The 19,990-nt window shown below is 37.4% G+C and overlaps 1 protein-coding gene across 2 annotated transcripts in view; it reads left to right on the forward strand.

The window, feature by feature from the left end:
• The first annotated feature begins 1,151 nt into the window (after nucleotides 1-1,151).
• P4HA1 (prolyl 4-hydroxylase subunit alpha 1) overlaps nucleotides 1,152-19,990 on the forward strand; it is an 89,251-nt gene continuing 70,412 nt past the window's right edge. The window contains exons 1-3 of one of the 2 annotated variants that reach the window (XM_030334338.2): nucleotides 1,152-1,367; nucleotides 17,605-17,712; nucleotides 19,189-19,285. In XM_030334338.2, coding sequence (XP_030190198.1) covers nucleotides 17,637-17,712; nucleotides 19,189-19,285 — 173 coding nt within the window. In that variant the 5' untranslated portion in view covers nucleotides 1,152-1,367; nucleotides 17,605-17,636. The remainder of the gene's footprint in view (nucleotides 1,368-17,604; nucleotides 17,713-19,188; nucleotides 19,286-19,990) is intronic. The other variant, XM_030334339.1, reaches the window with a different exon arrangement.

Raw genomic sequence — 19,990 nt, forward strand, 5'->3', positions numbered from 1 at the left:
GCTTAATAGAATTCTCATATCTGCTTCTGCATTGAATCTGTTGCAATATCACCTAACATGTAGACTCTGGAAAAGCCCAGTCTTAGTATGAAGTAATTTTGACCTTGTGGACCCCCAACTACACTTTGAGAACCTCTGAGTTAGACATCATCATATGTACTTTCTGGATGCCTAGAGCTTCCAAAGTACCCGCTCTCTGTATCTATTTAATCAACTCTGCCTCCTAGATAAGAGTCAAATGTTAATTTTTGCTATGCTTTTTGGCATACATGGAAAACTTTAGAAACAATTTTTAATGAATCACAAATCTTAGAGAAGTCATTCTTCTCTTTTACTGACAAGGGTCAAAGTATCTCCTTCATTATCTGCTCCCTGATAGCAAGGCTTTCTTCTTTTAGGAATATAATGGCCAAGGCAAATGTTAGAATAAGACCAAACACAAGACTGGATGCCTTATAGGGTATAACGACACCATCTAGTATTTACTCAGTATTTGCTCAGTCCTTTCTGCGTGCTAGGAATGCACGAAGTGCTTTACATACATTATCTCATTTAATTCTCACAGCAATCCTATGGGATACCTACCATCTTTCCCGTTTTACAGACAAACTGAGATAAAGACAGGTTCATGCCCAGCTCAGCTGGGAACTGAACCCCAACAATCTGTCTCAGGAGCCCACAGTCCATTATCTACTGATAAAGCATAAAGGTGTCAGATAGAGTGAGATTCGTATAAAATGACATAAGAGGTGAAAAGGGGGATAAAGCAAAAAGCCTCAGGGCCAAGACAGCAGACAAACTAACAGGGAATGCATTGTATTATTTTCCACCCGAGGCTTCTTTTTAGCTTCATTTTCTACGCTCCCATGTTCCTCTTCTCATATTTAAGTTATCTCATTGCTGGTGGTTTCGACGCCCAGGCCTAGGCTGATCTTGAAATTAAGGCGTTAAGCAACCTGATGAACAGCAGCGAGGCAAATCCGAGGTAACGAAGGTGACGGTGGCGTGGCGAGAAGCCTGCGCAGGCGCATCACAACCCCAGGCCCGCCCGCTGTCCCCCTCCTGCCTAGGACTCTGGGGCTGGTGGGAGTACGGGTGTGGGCCGCGGGCGCGGACCGGAGGGAGGTGCGGGCTGGGCGCCTGCGCAGTCTCCGGGGCGCTGGTGTGATCGAGCTCACGTAGCGAGGGCTGCAGTCGCCTCCTCCCTAGCGCTGCCGTCGCAGCCTAGAGGTTATAAAAGGGCTAACTGGCTCCCTCTGCTGCCCAGTCGCGCCGCCAGCGGGCTGAGGGGAAGGAGCAGGTATCGGGCCCAAGAGCAGGCTACAGGGGACTGAAGAACGCGCCGCCCCTCCCGCCCCACTTCCCAGGTGAGACGCTTCCCCGACCCTGGGGGCTGTAGCTTCGGCCCTAGGACCGCTGTGGCCCTTCTCGGACGGCTGTGGCGGTCCGGTCCCTCCCTTCTCTGGTGGGATGGCTTGGGAGCGGAGGGTTCTCCAGTTTACCACAGTGGCCTTAATACCTTCATTTCTGGAGACTCGGCCTCGTGCCCCGCGCCCCTTGGCTGCCCCAGAGGCCCTACTGCCCTTCTCCGTGCTCCCCTTCCCGTCTCCTGCCTGGTCGGCGCCCCCGACCGTTGGGGCTGCGGCAGTCTCTGTCTCCGCCCTGGGGACCAGGACTTTCTTGAATATTCCTTCCTTCCCGGGGAGGGCTCACCCTGTTGATTTTTCCGAGCTCTCCTCATACCTGGTCCTCCCTACAAAAGCTGGGGGGAACGCGAGGGCGGGGCGTGGGTTTCTGGCCTCCACCGCCGCAGATGGTTAGCATGTGGCCGGGTAAAGAGCGGGTTTTAAAGCTTAGAGCAGGAGCTGAAGCACTCGAGGCGTTTCTACCCTGTCGAAAAGTCGTCGGGTCTGGGAAGCGGACCCAGCTGGAGAAGTTCAGGCTCGACTCATCTGTTGCGCGCAGCGGTGCTGCTGGAGCAGCTAGATGCAGCCCGGGGCGCCGAGTTTCGGGCTGCTCGGTTGAGGAAGGCGGCTGTCAGATCACCCGGTCGTCGGGAAAGCTGCTCTTCCTTCCCTCTTCCTCCACGATTTTTTTTTAAAGGCACAAGAGCTACGCACCCCCCCCCACCCCCCCACTTTCTTTCTCTCAGCAGAGAGTTTGCTGCTTCTAAAAGTCCACATCATTAAAACGAGTTCCATGGTTGTGTGAGAATTTTGAGTTGGATTGCACGAATGGCCCTCCAGATACATGTTTTAAAGGGGGAGGATGAATGGTACCATCTCGCCTATTTCTAGGGGACTATTTCTCCTAAATAATCGAATGTATTAAATACAGTTCAGTTTTTAGACACAAACATGCGTTCCGGGGAGTGAAGACTCTTGGAATTTTGCGCTGTTTGCTTTAAGAAAGGGATGATGAAGAAGCTAGCTCTCCTTTTAGGAATTGATCTGAAAGGCCACAGAGGCTTGCCAATTTCAATTTAACTGTTTCTGGTTTCTCCGAGAGCTGTGGCTCCCCGACTTTCCCTTGGAATGCACTCCAAAGGGATGAAACAGCCACTACGTGAGTGGGGGAGGGGAAAAGACGTGGCAGCAGTGTTCTTTCATAGTTTTTGCTCATTAAAAAAAAAAGTTTCTGGGAAGAAACGTGTTTCCACTTTTAGGTTTAGATGTGTGAATAGCCTTATGAATGAGGCCAGTCTTCTGAAATAATCAGATGAAATAGCAGGAACATTGGAATCTAATTTATAAAACCTTCTGAAAGGATTTTCTGGTCGAGTTTCTATGGAGCAAATGGATACATACCTTAAGGATACATACCTTAAGAAAATATTCAATAAGCTGAAAGTGAACAACCTTTAACATGTTTTGCCTCCATTTAAAGTTTAAATAGACATTAGGTGTTTTTTTTCTTTAACTTTGGCTTTTTGGCCTGTGAGTATAATTTCAGAATTTTAAGAACCTTGAATTTTACCTTTTCCTTTTTGTGGGAAGTGTAGGTTTTATCACTTACCTTTAAAAGCCATATCAGTTTTGGTTTTGAAACGTTATGCCTTAAGTCCTGCCAGTATTTTAGATAGCTGATGGCAAGTGCTTTTTATAGATTTAACATAGACTAACTAGGAAGAGGACTACTTTGTTTCCTTTTAGATGGATTATGCTGTTTCCTTTGAGATCCTAAAATGAGTTTTATTTTGAAGTACTAAAAGCCAGGACTTTGGTAAGCAGATAATTACATTTGACATTTTGTGTCTTGGTAACTAAGGTAGTAAAACAGATAAAATAAATATATATAACTTTTAATTACCATAGAACAATTTAGACAGTGCAAAAGACTATTGAAAAAAGAAAGCTTTTCTGTCACCTAGGTGGTCCAGGTTGTTGCAGGTGAATCTTGGCTTTTTGATAAAGAGATGTTAGTTAACCTTTTCTAATACTGCAGAGCGGGTTGTATACTGACAAGCAGTGTCTTTCATAAGGTGGTTAAGTTCAAACTCCTGCTTTTATTCCAGGGATGCAGCAAGAGTTATTCTGGGGACCCAGTGGTAAAGCTGCAAGCCTTCTTTTCTGTGGAAGGAATGCCTTAATTTATTTAGCAATTAATTATCAACTGGGATATAATTACTGCTCTTAGGTTTGAAAATGTGCCCTGTGAGATACATAGTAACAGTTCTCAACTTATTTTAAGGTCATGAAATCCATTGAGAATCTGACAGAGGTATGGATCCTGGGTCAGAAAATGCAAGTGCAAACATCTGCATGGAATATTATATACCATTTATAGATACTCCCCTCCCCCAACCCCACACATCTGTAAATTATCATAAGGATAAAAAAAGTTAATCTTTAAGTACATCTAGGTATCTTGATGCAGTATTTCTTGAATATTTATGAAAATGGAACTGAGCTTCTAAGTCTGATTGGACTTGAGTATATAGATGACAATAATAAACTTTTGCTGAAAGAGTTTTAACAGAAGTTAAAGAATTATTAAGTTGCTAAATTGCCTAGGCAATCGTATATTACATTGCTCCCCCTTCTGGCTTCCCCTTCTGTGTTGTAATATCTCTGTTGTAATATCTCTTTGGTTCTATTCTGAAAGTGGAAAATGCTTGAATGTAAACAAAAATAAATTGCATAGGCCTTTGGCATTAAACCAGTCCTCTTCTTACAGTGAGAACTTAAATCTTATAATTAAATCATAATGGTGTGTGTACAATATATGAATATGTAAGAGACAAGCCAAATAAAGTGTGCATGTGTATTTGTGAAACTAGTTAAAACTTCATTCATGTTTCTACTCAATGAAATTTATTTGTATAAATTGAAGCTATCTTCTCATTAGTTTTTTTCTGGCCAAATATTGTGCCTTAATAAAAACTAGAAATTCAAAATTCTTCATTAAAATTACTCTAGCAATGGGGTGCCCCGGTGGCTGAGTTGGTTAACAGTCAAGCCCTTGATTTCAGCTCAGGTCATGATCTCACGGTTCATAAGTTCAAGCCCTGCATTTGGCTCTGTGCTGACAGTGTGGAGCCTGCTTGGGATTCTCACTCTCTCTTTTTCTCTCTCTCTCCCTCTCTCTCTCCCTCTCTGTCCCTTCCCAACTCATGCTATCTCTCTCTCAAAATATATAACTAAACTTAAAAAAAAAAGATTACTCCAGTAATTTTTGAACTTGGTATAATGAAAAACATTCCTTTTCCTGATGTTGATTTGGATGATAAGTTTGACTATTAGTATATTTGGTTGGACATTGGCAAAAATACAGTACAGGATTCATGCTTCTTACATAGTGTCATCTGTGAATGCATACTATCTTAGACTTCTTCCTCTTCTTGCTTAGTGTTTCATATAAATATGTCCATGTTTTGGTGGTTTACCTATTTTTCATTTAAATAGTAATGTTATAATATGTTAAATTAATGTACTCATCCTTTTTTTCTTGTTGGGCATTTGAACTGTTTCTCCATTATAAGTAGTGCAAAGAGAAGGCTATAAATTAGTGGTTTATTTTATACACCTGTATAGCTACAATAAACTTTAACCAGTTTTCTATCTGCATTTTTTTTCCTTAGGAAAAGAAACACTTGACAATAAACCTTGAAGTATCAGTAATTTTTCTTACCCCTGAAAGAATTTTCTAGGGGCATTGGACTAGGCTCTAAAAAGAGATTTTTTAAATCTACTTGATAGTAATGAAAGTACTTTATATTTTTTAGAGTGTTGTTTCATATATAATTTGATCCTTAAAATAATTCTGTGAGGTAGTTTTATATCACCCCCATTTTACAGATGAGGAAACTGAGGCTCAGAGAAGTCAAGTAATTTGCCCAAGAATACAGTAACTGTCAGCACTAGAACTTGGATCCAGGTTGTCTGTTTTCTGATTCACATTATTTAATTCCCAATAATTGATCAGATTGAGTTTGAGGAAATAGAATGGGTAAAAAATCAATTTACTGTATTACCAATGTATCATAAATGTTGAAATAAGGTAGGGTTCCTGGTTAGTAGTGACTAACTTAATCATTCCACTTAATTGAATTTAACTTGTTTAATTTATTTAGTTTTTTAAACATGGGAGCATTTAAAAAAATTTTTTTTAATTTGTTTTTATGTTTATTTATTTTTGAGAGAGAGAGACAGACAGACAGATAGCATGAGCAGGGGAGGGGCAGAGAGAGAGGGAGACAGGGAATCTGAAGCAGGCTCCAGGCTCTGAGCTGTCAGCACAGAGCCCGACTCGGGGCTTGAACTCACGGACCACAAGATCAGGACCTGAGCTGAAGTCAGAAGCTTAACCAACTGAGCCACTCAGGTGCCCCCACTCAATTTAATTTTAAAAGCATTTATAATGTGCCTGGTAGCCTATGGGAAAATCCAAAGAGTGATGAGAAATGTTTTGTAGGAGAAATAAGACAGGAAAGTTACATGCTATACAAGCACAGTACCAACATTTTACTTGATATTAAATCTGAGTATGTGTTGAATGGAAACTCGTATCTAGATTCACATTTCTGCAACCATGAATTTATCTCTCCCTATTCCAGTGTATGTGATTTTATTTCATATATATTTTTCTGAACTTGACAGCTTTGGATCTGGCATTAGAAAAAAAGGAGGGAATTGAAGGCTAGAATGAGTAGAGGGAAAGAAAAGTGGAATTTGTCCTAAAATGTATATAAATTCCTGGGCAGGGAGCTACCCATTGTCCATTAGGAAATATGAGGTGCCCAAATAAAAAAGTTTTTTTGCATATGAATATCTAACTACTACTCTAGACTATTTTTGCTTTATTGAGTTGCCTTTATACCTTTGTCTAACAAAGAGATTCATTTTCTTTTTTTTTTTAATTTTTTTTTAACATTTATGTATTTTTGAGACAGAGAGAGACAGAGCTTGAATGGGGGGGGGATCAGAGAGAGGGGACACAGAATCTGAAACAGGCTCCAGGCTCTGAGCTGTTAGCACAGAGCCTGACGCGGGGCTCGAACCCACGGACCACGAAATCATGACCTGAGCCGAAGTCGGCTGCTTAACCGACTGAGCCACCCAGGCGCCCCCAAACAGATCCATTTTCTGTGTCTGGATTCTCTATTTTGTTCTACTGATCTACATATTTCATTGAAAATTCTGCTTTTGGAATATTTTGTCATCACCTCATGTTCCTTATTTAAGCTTAAAAATTCTAAAATGTAAATATCTAAATTTTACTTTTTCACTTATATCCTTAGAGTGGTGAAGACACTAACATTGTCTTGTCAGGACTTCCTAGGTAAATAAAAAATAAATGAAATTTGTTTTGGAGCAAAAGGGATTGATAGTGGTATTGTGTCAACTAGTAGAGCTGGGGAGTTGAATATTTGGATTTTGCTAACTCTGTCCATGATTTGAATTTGTGCTACTTTGACTTTGTTTTTTAGCTCACTTATTTACTTACAGAAATAGAAATGTTCTATCAAATGGTTATTAAAATGCAGAGGTTGAGTGAAGATAATTGTGATTCCACTTCTCAGGTAACATTTTTGTAGTTAATTATTGTGTGAAGTTTTTTTGTTTTTTTTTAATGTTTATTTTTGAGAGAGAGAGATAGCATGAGCGGGAGAAGGCATGGGGGGGGGGGGGCGGGTGGCAGGCCCAGAATCGGAAGTAGGCTCCAGGCTCTGAGCTGTCAGCATGGAGCCTGACGCGGGGCTCGAACCCACAAGCCGTGAGATCATGACCTGAGTGAGCCTCAGTCGGATGCTCAACGGACTGAGCCACCCAGGCGCCCCATTACTGTGTGAAGTTTTAATGTGTGTGTGTGTGTGTGTGTGTGTGTGTGTGTGTGTGTGTGTGTATACAAAATCTTTAAGCATAGAGATTAGACTTTAAAACTTCCCCACATATATATTTCCCCACTCTCCAAAGTAGAAAACAAACCTAGTTTTAAGAGTTTGAATCGCTAACAGATTGTTGCTTTTTATATTACTGCTGGTTTTTTAATTTAACCAATATTTATTGACGTTTATGTTATTAAATACTCAGTTTCATTAATATAAACCAGTTAATATAGCCAAGAGAAGATGCTGCAAGGTCTTTCTTAAAGTCAGAATATATAGACTATGTTAATATTTGGAAATACCAGCATTTATAAGCCACAAATAAAACATGCGTAATTTAATGGTTGCTTCTTTTCCTTTTTCCCTTCCACTGCCTCTGTTCACTTTTCCTACTCAAATTCTTAAATTATGAAAGTCTGCAGCTGTCTGCTAGTAGACTAGGCTACTTGTTCCTTCTCACTGTCTTAGCCCAGGATTGAGGTTTCCTGGGCTTCCCACCATTCACCAAGTCTTTTCTTTTTCTACATCCCTTGAGACATCTTTGGCAACAAGTCCATCTATTCTTAAATTCTTGCCTCACATCCAAAAGTATCATTTCTTAAGTGTCTTCTATGTGTCAAGTATCCTCTTAGACCCTTCCATCTAAATTACTGGTATTTTTTTAAATTACTGGCTGATGGTCAAATTTGACCTCATATTTTGATACCTTTTCTGCTTATTCGGCTTCCTGTTAAGGGGACCACCAAATAAAGGTGGACATTATTGATGAATCTTACTAATTCGGGGGCTTTTAATATCACATATGGTAAATTTTTTATATTCTGTATTCTGGACACAAGAATCCTGACCTTTTTTCCTACATTGGGAAATTTATGCATTTTTAACTGAAGTGTTTGAAATAGTTGAGGGGTATATTATACAGTTTAAAAGTCATTGAAGAATAGCACCATTTTAATAATAAATAATAAGATTGATTTCTTTCTCAAACTTTCTCCAGCCTATATTTATTTGTAAAATGTTTCTGGTTTAGGAGAACTTGACTTTTGTAGTTGCAACAGAAACTTTAAACATTGAATTTAAGTTCAGTTTTTTTAAACTGATAATATATTTTATTCACTTTTATTTTAAATTTATTTATTTAAATTTAGGTTAACATACAGTGTAGTATTGGTTTTAGGAGTAGGACCCAGTGATTCAACACTTACATATAATACCCAGTGCTCATCCAACAAGTGCCCTCCTTAATGCCCATCCCTCCCATTTAGCCCATCCTCCCACCCACCACCCCTCCAGCAACCCTCAGTTTGTTCTGTTTTTAAGAGTCTCTCACAGTTGCCTCTCTCTCCATTTTTATCTTGTTTTTCCTTCCTTTCCCCTATGTTCATCTGTGTCTTTCTTAAATTCCACATAGGAGTGAGATCATATGGTATTTGTCTTTCTCTGACTGACTTCACTTAGCATAGTACACTCTAGTTCCATCCACGTTATTGGAAATGGCAAGGTTTCATTCTTTTTGATCGCCAAGTAATATTCCATTGTGTGTAAGTGAAATACATATTTCACTTTTGAATTTTTACATGTTTCCTAGTTATTTTGTGTAAGGTGGAAACTAGAACTGTTTAAAAGACCTATGCAAATCTAGTACATTAGTAACTGAGGATTTTCTTTTTTGGTGTACTATTTTCACAACCACAGGTGTGCTTGCTAGGTAATAATATAACCATCACAGAAACAAATGTGAGGCAGAATACTGGTAAAGGAAAACAAAGCAAGTTTAAATTCAATTTTGAATCCAAATTCCAATTTAAATATTTTTTTAAAAATGGATTAAAGTAATATTCTAAACTCTGTATCTCTGATACAGAAGTGGCACTTATTGGATTTCTAACAGGCCAAAAAAAATTACCGTATTATTTATTTTGCCTATAAGAATATTAACTGTAGGGTTAATGAGAGAAACTATTAATTATGACTCTGGGTTAAACAGAAACCCAACTTATACTAGCACACAGTAGAATTCATGTAAGTATTGTGGAGAAAGGGAGTTGTCTTAACAATTGAGGTTAGGAATGTGATTAGACTTCAAGAGTATCTGGAACATCAGAATATTTTCTTCTGTCTCTTGTCCATCTTTCTCTCTGTATATCTGCTTCATTTTTTATTCTTTCTAGATAAATTTCATTTACTTTTTGGCCCATATGTCTAAACTTGGTCTGTTACTTTTGAGCTTTATATAATTCAGGCATTCAAAGAGTGCCTGCCCTTTTTTTTCTCAATTTTATTTTCAAAATTTCCAGGAAAGAACTTTGAATGGCCACTTGGTGAGGGAGAAGTATCATGCTGTTTAACATGATTGATAAAACTATGGAGATGAATTAAAGGTAGATTGGGCAGTAAAAAAAAAAGTAGAAGGGACAGTTTCCAGAAGAAAGGAGTCGCGGTAGAAGTACCACACAGACAAAAATAGGTGTGTGTTTTTGAAATGGTATACTCAGGTTCTTTCTGACAGGAAAGACTTTGAATTTTGCAGGAACCTCCAAAAGACAGACTGTGTAGTACTTTCAGTTAAGGGTGATCTTGACTTAGAGCTTCTTTCCAATCAAATTTCAAAATGCTGTTCATTTGGAATTAAGCCAATGGCTGGGTTCACTGCTCAAGTACAGAAAGCTGTGGGAAAGAGGCTAACGTGATTTCTGAGTTTTTGATAGAAAAGTTGGTCATAACCATAAAAGCACTTGTCTGTCAGCTTGTATTTACTAGAGCTGTAGCTCACTCTCTTTGGGAGCAGAAGTATGACTGGAATTCATGGTGTTAAGTTAAAACAAATGGCAATTTGCCAGAGGGATTATAGGGAAGAACAGAAATGTAACTTAGTTCTGTTAGTTAAGTACTCAGTTGTTTTAGAAAATCCATGCTGCTTATATGGAAGAGACATGCCAAGTCTTGACATATACCACATTGTAATAGCCTAAATTAGAAGGCTGAATTTGGGGGCACCTGGGTGGCTCAGTTGAGGGTCTGACTTCGGCTCCAGTCAAGATCCCACAGTTCATGAGTTCTAGCCCCACATCGGGCTCTGTGCTGACAATTCAGAGCCTGAAGCCTGGTTTGGATTCTGTGTCTCCCAGTCTCTGCATGCCCACCTGTCCTCCCTACCCCTCATGCTCTGTCTCTGTCTTTCTCTCAAAAATAAACATTAAAAAAATTATAAAAAAAAAGAAGACCTAATTTTTGACTATAAAAACTGTCAAAAAAATTAAAGTCTAACACAGATGTCAGGAAGACCAACAGTTGAATGTGGGATTTGTATGAGGTTAAGTAAACTTAAGTTGGAGCCCTCTAAAAGAAGATTTGGAGTAGTTACGGAAGGTATGGAGAGACTGATGCAAGGAGACCTGTGGAAAATTTTTAGTGTCAGAGAAAGTTTAGATTAGAATATCAAGCATTCTTTAGTCAGCCTTATTAATTTTTGATGATTTGTCTGGGAAAGACCAACTTTTTAAAATGTTGCAATTTTTTTTCTTGGAAGAAAAATGTTAGAATGAAAGGCTAATAGAATTATTTGCCAGGTACCCTGTTCCTAGTAACTCATTGAATAACTTGTACGTACAATTCAGTGAATCCTGATAACTCAAAGTTGTAAATATTTACAATGTAGTAGAACTGCTTTAAAATCTGTTCCCAGGTTTGATTGACCTGTGACTATATGGGATTGGACTTTCCTGGGAGAAGGACTGTAGGAAAGTTTTGGATAAATATTACACTTTGCTATTTGTTTTTATCCTGGCTTACCTGAGAATATGTTTTCCAGAAAGATTTCTTCCATACAGTTTAGAAAACTGTTTAGAAAACAGTATGGGAGAAATCTGTCCTCATAGTTTCTAAAATATAATATTCATACATATTAAACATGTGTAATGTACATGTATGTTATACAAATTAGATAATAAACACTGATGAACCTACCATCTAACCAAGTCCAAAATATTATCTGTAATTTTTCTGTAGTGTTTCAGCACTAAATTTTATGGCCATATAAACTTTGTATCTTTGACTCCTCTTTGGCTTTCTTCCCCCCTTCCTTTCTTTTTCTTTCTTTCTTCTTTCTTTCTTTCTTTTCTTTCTTTCTTTCTTTCTTTCTTTCTTTCTTTCTTCTTTCCTTTCTCTCTTTCTTTTCTCTCTTTCTTTCTTTCTCATCGTCCATTTCTTTCTTTCTCGATTCTCTTCTTTCCTCGCCATTCTTTCTTTCTCTCTCTTTCTTTCTCACTCTTCTCTTTCTCCTCCTTTCTCTCTCTCATCTCTCTCTCTCTCTCTCTCTCTCTCAGTTTATTTATTTATTTTGAGAGAGAGAGAGAGAAAGTAAGCATGAGCAGGGAGGGTCAGAGAGAGGGAGACTGAGAATCCCAAGCAGGTCTGTGCTGTCAGCACGGAGCCTTGTGAGATGACCTGAGCCAAAATCAAGAGTTGGAAACCTAACTGAATGAGCCACCCAGGTCCTGCTCTTTTTTTTTTTTTTTTTTTGAGTCTAGTCTTTTTAGACAGCTGAGATTTACCTTCCTTGCATCCTCTTTAACCCATTTAAATTCTACTTCAAACTTGTTTTAGGACTTAGAACAGGAGACTTTTGTATCTTTCTATTTTTTTTTTTAAGTTTTTTTTTTTTTTTTTAAGTAATCTCTACACCCATCATAGGGCTCAAACTCACAACCCCAAGATCAAGAGTCACATGTTTTACCCACTGAGCTTGCTATTTTTGATAAAACCCTAAGGTCTTTTAGGATGCTTGACTCTTAGATGCTTGTAATGATTTGCATTGCAAGCTGTTAACTGAATGGAGATGGAAGTAAATGGAAATGAGACATCAGAAGTAAGGAAACCATTGTTTTAAAAACCTGTGATTGATAAAGATATGCTTGCTTATTAACATGTCACTTAAGGTTCCTTTTTTTTTTTTTAATTTTATTGTTTATTTATTTTTGAGAGAGAGAGCGCGAGTGCTGGTGCATGGGCATGAGCGGGGGAGGGACAGAGAGACATAGACACAGAATCTGAAGCAGGGTCCAGGCTCTCAGCTGTCAACACAGAGCCTGACACGGGGCTTGAACTCCCGAGCTGTGAGATCATGATGAGCTGAAGTCTGATGCTTAACCAACTGAGCCATCCAGGCACCCCTTAAGGTTTCTGAAAAAATGGGGATATAGTATTAAAAGAGATTAGAGGACTATTCACTAGAGTAATTAGAAATTCAATTATATTTTTCAAAAAATAGGTTGAAGTAAAATTTTACTGTCTTAAAGGTTGAGAGCACCTTTTGTGTGATTTGTTTGTATCTGGTGGTTTTCAAAGTGTGATCCCCAGACCATCAATATCACCATCACCTGAACTTGTATAAATTATTTAAGTACCTCAGACCTTTAGGTGATTTTGATATAGCTAAAGTTTGAGAACTACTGTTCTATAGGGCTATCTTCCTTTTTATTAACTAGTTTAAGTTGGCATGGTAGTTTGGTAATGCTGTGTGGGTCTGAACTTTCCATTGTAAGTGACAGAAATTCAACTTGAACTAACTTAAAATTCCTTAAAAAGGGAATTTAGAGGCTCCCTTGCTGGATTGGAATGTTATTGGGGTAGCTCACAGATTCAAAGCAATAATTGGAAGAATCAGGGCTATGGAGCTTGCAATTATCTCTGCACGACTTTGTTCTGTTTATAGATTGGGTTCCTAGGTGTCTTTGACAAGTGGGAAAGATCATGTGTTGCTCCCAATTTGCATCCTATGAGCTTAGCAACTCCAGAAGGAGCTGCTTTTTACCATTTCACAAGTCCACCTCTGAGACGTTATGTTCATGGGAATAAGTGTCAATGACTGACTTAGCCTGCATCATATGTCTGTCAGGAGGAAGGATAATAGAAAAGTATACTACTCTGACATTGTAGTTCATGGCTAGATATCTGGGTTGCTTTTATATAAGCTTACTATCTTTGTAGCAGAGAGAGAAATCTGGAGGCATATAGAGTTAGAATATGGAACATGCTGTAATGTGGATAGTATTTGTTAGCTACTTTTTTGTGTTAGAGAGTAGTTAACCACTTCATTAAAAGCTTAGGGTGACCTACATAGTATGGGTGTTGATGTTTTAGGTTTATTATTTTGTATATATTGTCACTATGAAAGTAAATATACCCTGGGACATCTGGAAAATACAGAGAAATAGAAAAAAAATGACCTAATGTTCTTTCCAGAGACAACTACATTTTGGTGAATTTCCTCTGCATAGTTTCATGCATAGTTATGATCATATTATGATAAGTTTTTTCTTTGTTTTGATCAGTATTTATTTATGATTTTCTGTCAGAGTAGTGGAAACTTAATCTCATTCAATACAGATTCCACCAGGGTTAGAGTTGTATGATGTTAATTTATTTTAAGTCTTTATTTTTTTTTTTATTTTTTTATTATTTTTTTTAATGTTTATTTTTGAGACAGAGCATGAACGGGGAGGGTCAGAGAGAGGGAGACACAGAATCTGAAACAGGCTCCAGGCTCTGAGCTGTCAACACAGAGCCCGACGCGGGGCTCGAACTCACGGACCGCAAGATCATGACCTGAGCGAAGTCGGCCGCTTAACCGACTGAGCCACCCAGGCGCCCCAAGTCTTTATTTTTTAAAAGCAATTTAGGTTCATAGCAAAGAACCTGTACAGAAATTTCCCATATACTCCCTACCCCCACACATGTGTAGCCTCAACATCCCCCACCAGAATGGTACATTTGTTATAGTTAATGAATCTACATTGACATATCATAATAGCCTAATGTCCATACATAGTTTATATTACCCATTCACTCTTGGTATTATATATTCTGTGAGTTTGGACAATGTATGTCCAAAAATAAATGATATATTTGTCATTATGATATCATACAGAGTATTTTCACTGCCTATAAATCCTCTGTGCTATATCTGTTCATCCTCCCATCTCCCAATCAATGATCTTTTTATGGTTTTCATAGTTTTGCCTTTTCCAGAATGTCATATAATTGGAATAATACAGTACATAACTTTTTCAGATTGGCTTTTTTTTACTTAGTAATATGCATTTAAGATTGCTTCATGTCTCTTCATGGCTTGATAGCTCATTTCCTTTTAACGCTGAATAATATTCCATTGTCTGGGTATACCATGTTTATCTATTTACCTACTAAAGGACATTTTGGTTGCTTCCAAGTTTTGGCCGTTATGAAGAAATCTGTAAATATCCATGTGCAGGTTTTGTGTGGACATAAGTTTTCAACTTTTTGAGGTATATACAAAGGGAAACAATTGCCAAATTGTATGCTAAGAGTATGTCTGATTTTTTAAGAAACTGCTAAACTGTCTTCCAAGATGGCTGTACCATTTTGCATTCTCACCAGCAATGACTGTGAGTTTGTTAATTTTTAAAATTTGTGTTTTTATTTAAATTCAAAAGTTAAAGGACATACTCATTTTAAGTTCCTTGACATATATATAGCACCATCAATATTTTTAATTGTGAATTTGTTAAATTTGTTTAATTATTCATTTGAAGGACAAAAAAAAAGTCCTTGATTACTCAGTGAACTTTTTGTTTAACTATTTTTAGTTTTTCTTTTGTGACTTTCTGTGTTCTTAATCCACTTTTCTATTAATACCTTAGTGGTCTTATTGATTTGTATGAGCTCCTTTAATGAGCTCTATTTTCTTTATTTTCCTAGTTTGTAGTTTATAGGGTTTTTAAAATGTATTTGAGCCTAGATTATTTTGCATATTTAACTTCCATCTGTCTTTTGATAGGTTGTTTGTATCATTTTTAAAGTTCAGAAATTCTCTTTTTAGAGACCCAGTAACTTTTCTTTTTGTTGTTTTTTTTGTTGATTATAGCTCTTTAATCCATCTAGAATTTATTTGCAGCATGTTGTAAGGTAAAGGTATATTTATTCTTCATTTGATTAATGATTTGAATTTTTATGTAAGCTCTATCATTCTTAAAATGTAGTTTTCAAACTTTGGTGATATCTGTAGACTAATAGTTCTTGATTCATTGAGAGGTTTAAGGACAGTGAAAGATGACAAAAAATTTTAGTGACAAAATATATTTTAGCTATGAAAAAATCATAACCTCTTACCCGACAAATCTAAACTTCCCTATCAGGGTTAAACGTTTAGACAACATTTCTGAGTAGCCTTCTATTAGTACAGCAAAAGCATTTGTATTTTCTAAATAACATTTATTCATGAAGAAAATTATGGCTGAAATCTGTGTAAACAGTGAGAAGATTCTAGACTCTTCAGACAACCCAGTAGTTTGAAAAAGCCTTGTGCTTTGGCAGGAGCCCAGGGGAGGAAGTGTCTGCATCTGCTGCATTCTAGAAGCCTTCCCAAAGAGTTACTATAAAGTAGCCAAGAGAGCAGTGTATTTCACTACTGTGTGGTTCTGGAAGTTTGTGGCAAACTTAAGGGAGGAGCCTTAGGAGTACTTCCAGAATGTCAGTTTTTGTGGTGATCCATTTTTTATTGAGTTTCAAGAAGGAAAAAGTAGGTTTTTTTTTTTCTTTTTCCTTTTTTTCTTTTTTTTTTTTTTTTTTTTTTTTTTGCCGAATAGGGAGCTTTCCAATGTGAACTTCAACCTGTTGGTTTAGGTGAAGTCACTTGGAAAGAGTCAGAGGTGCCTGCTCAGAAGAATAGGGTGACAAGAAGAGTAACAAATGCGAGCCTGTTACTGAAGCAAAAGGTACTGTTATAGTAACTGATTCTTTTCTAAGGTAATAAGGAGAACTTAAAAGTCCATGTATGTGATGGTGGGGGAGCAAGAAAAGAGTGCTATCAGGACATTTGGGAAAGAAGGGTAAATCTTTCTGCTGAATAGTTGGTACTTGCACCTGCCATGAAGAATCCATTCTAGTAGTCAGTGCTACCAGTGGCAAAGGAAAAAGAAAGAAAGGGTTTGCTGCCAAGTTAAAAAAAAAAAAATCCACAGCTATGTACTAGGGTAAGAATTTTTACATAGAACACAGTAGATAGAAAAACCTCAACACAAGGTCCTTTGAGAGAAATTACTAGCTTAAATCTACAGGTCTGTTTATTCTTTTTGGATTCTGTACAACTTTTTAAAAATAACAGCTTTATTGAGATATAATTCATATACCATACAATTCACCCATTTAATGGTCATGATTCAGTGGTTTTTAGTACTTTTACAGTGTTCTTCAACTATCAATCACCAGTTAATTTTAGAACGTTTTCATCACCCTAAAATCTACAACTTTTTTTTGACTTATTTTTTTTTTTAAGTTTATTTTGAGAGAGAGAGAGAGAGACAGAGCATGCAAATGGGGGAGGGGCCGAGAGAAAAAGAATCCCAAGCAGTCTCTGCACTGCCAGCTCAGAACCCAATGTGGGGCTCGAACCCACAAACCATGAGATCATGACCTGAGCCGAAGTCAAGAGCTAACACCTATTCTACTGAGCCACCCAGGTGCCCCAAAATCTATAACTTTTAATTAAATTTACTTTAAAATTTAAAGGCATGTGGGAAAAAGATGAAACAAGTTAGTAATTTGAAGGATTAATCAGTGGCTCTGAAACCTTTTTTTTCCCTTTAAAACATATCCTAACATTTTAGAAAGTATTTTAGTAATATTTAAATTAAGTTACTTTAATGAAGTTGTATATTTTATGGGAAATTCATGGTTTAGATGTAGATCACAGAGAACACTTATTTTTCAGGCTATCTGAAAGAGGTGCTATTATCTAATCACTCTAATTATAGTAGTAACTAAGGAGAAAACAAACTCGGGTTGAATTTTTAAGCATAAATTGTCATTTATATGTTTCTTTAACATGAAATATAAAGTTAGTACTCTAGTTATATGCAAAATAGGGGCACCTGGGTGGCTCAGTTGGTTAAGCATCAGACTCTTGACTTTGGCTCAGGTCATGATCTCACAGTTTGGGAGTTCAAGCCCGCATATGGCTCTGTGCTGAGAGTGCAGAGCCTGCTTGGGATTCTGTCTCCTGCTTTCTTTATCCTTCCCCTGCTTGCTATCTCTCTCTCAAAAATAAATAAAAATAAATTAAAAAAAAAGAAAAATGATAGTTGCTTTTATTAAATTGTTAAATCAATTTATAAGAGTTAATAACAATCTAGGGCAACCTTAGGGTCTGACTTACAATTTGTTCATAGGAAAAATTGATTGAGAACTTTTCCTACCCTATTTTTTTTTTTTTTTTGTAATGGCCATATTTTCTCTTGTAGGTGTGTGAACCTGAAAAATTAAGTCTTCCAAGATGATCTGGTATATTTTAATTGTAGGGATTCTACTTCCCCAATCTTTGGCCCATCCAGGCTTTTTTACTTCAATTGGTAAGTCTTACTATTTTTTGGCTTGTATTATTTTTGCATGTAAATTTTTCCATTTTTTAGTGTTTTTAGATCAGTAAAAACAAATACAGTGTATTCTTAGAGACTGAAGTATGCCTCAGTCCCTTCCCTTTTCCAAGTCTCTCTTTTTTAAAATTTAACTTTTTCTTTACATTTTTTTCTGATTACAAAAGCAGTACATTTTCAGGTTAGAAACTTACGAAAATTTAGAAAAGAATACCAAGAAAATTCTTTGTTAGTGAGTCCACTCAACAAATAACTTAATATACATACTTAGTCTTTTTTTTAACACACAGTATTACAAAAGTATTGCAAAAATAACATACTGGTTAAAGGAGAAACAGACAAAAGTACATAGAATGTATGATGAACTCCACGTGTCTTTCCCCCAGAAATATTTTTCATGTTTAATATGTATCCTTTTATGTTTTCCTATATGCATACTTCATCTGCCTTAGTGAGATGTTTTCTTTCATCCTGTTGGCCAGTTCTACACTTATGTGATTGTAGTGCTAACTAAAACAAAAGCGTTATATTTATGACACCTAATTTCGGGATATAAAATAATGAGTCTTCTTATCCCATTATAAATAACTAAACACAGATGATTTGAATTTCATTTGTGAAGTATACTTATGTATACTTAAAAAAAATTTGTTTTTAATGTTTATTTATTATTGAGAGACAGACACAGAGTGTGAGCAGGGGAGGGGGCAGAGAGAGGAGGGGACACAGAATCCGAAGCAGGCTCCAGGCTCTGAGCTGTCAGCACAGAGCCTGATGCGGGGCTCAAACTCACAAACTGTGAGATCATGACCTGAGCCGAAGTCAGACGCTTAACCGACTGAGCCACCCAGGCGCCCCCTGTATACTTTTTGTTGAATAAAAAATTAATTCTAATTAGTCTCAAGAACAAAGAGTGAGAGCAGAGGTAGGGAAGAAGAAAAAAGTAGTGTTATTTTGTAATTTAAAAATAAAATTTTAGATGAAGAAACAATTTGCCAGTATGGTCCAATTTGCAAAATGAAGTAGCTTGAAAACTAGAATTGGAACATATGATTAGAAAGTTTTTGTCTTTGGGACAACTCAGGTCATGATCTCACAGTCGTGGGTTCGAACCCCATGTCAGGCTCTGTGCTGACAGCTCAGAGCCTGGAGCCTGTTTTGAGTCTGTGTCTCCCTTTCTCTCTCTGCCCCTCCCCCATTTGTGCTCTGTCCCTCTCTTTCTCTCTCTTTCTCGCTCTCAAAAATAAACATTAAAAAAAGAAAAAAGAAAGTTTTTGTCTTTATCTGGTTAAAAAAAAGGAGGAAAAAACATATTTTCTCCAATATATCTGTGTTTAATGCTAGTTGAATCTTCTCAAAGAATGAAGCATTCTTGATCATTTTTAAATTATTCTAAAATACTTGTGCTGATCAATGCAGATATTTGATGACCTTTCCTTCTCCTCCTTTTAGGTCAGATGACTGATTTGATCCATACAGAGAAAGATCTGGTGACTTCCCTGAAAGACTATATTAAGGCAGAAGAGGACAAATTAGAACAAATAAAAAAGTAAGCAAAGTGTTCTACTTACGATTCTGACTCTACCTGGATGTTTTCCCTCTAGAGCTAAAACATTCTTTGAGTGGAAGTGGAAGCCATTTGTCTTAAAAAGCCAGTTGAAATGACTAACATAGGAGTGCAAAAAACAAGAGTTAGGCCTGGGACAAGAGTTCAGGCAGGGGATCGTGGATTGAGATAAGGATATAAATGGCTATGGGGTTGACTGACAATTTCTAAAAATGGTTGCTAATTTCTTCTGTCTTCCTCTAATCTCCCTAATCAAGTCATCTTCTGGAACAGTTTTCCAATTCTATTTATTCTTCATTGCTATGGCTCCATTCTAGAGATTATAGTGATAAGTATTGTTAGTATTGATACGGTTTTTCCTTAAATGCTAATTTATTTTTAATTGACTCAGGTTATAGTTAATCCTGAGAATTCCTGCCTTTTGTTTAGTGAGTAACGGACTATTCAGTTTTTGTTTGTTTTAAAGTATAGTTTTTAGGTACTGGGGTGCCTGGGTGGCTCAGTTGGTTGAGTGTGTCTGACTCTTGATTTTGGCTCAGGTCATGATCCCAGGGTCATGCAGATTGAGCCCTGCATGTAGCTCCGCACTGCGTGTGGAGCCTGCTTGGGATTCTCTATCTTCCTTTGTCATTCTAACCCACTTGTGCTATGGTGTGTGAGCTCTCTCTCTCTCTCTCTCTCTCTCAA

Source organism: Lynx canadensis, chromosome D2 (genome assembly GCF_007474595.2).
Source record: "Lynx canadensis isolate LIC74 chromosome D2, mLynCan4.pri.v2, whole genome shotgun sequence".
NCBI classification, from domain to species: Eukaryota; Metazoa; Chordata; class Mammalia; order Carnivora; family Felidae; genus Lynx; species Lynx canadensis.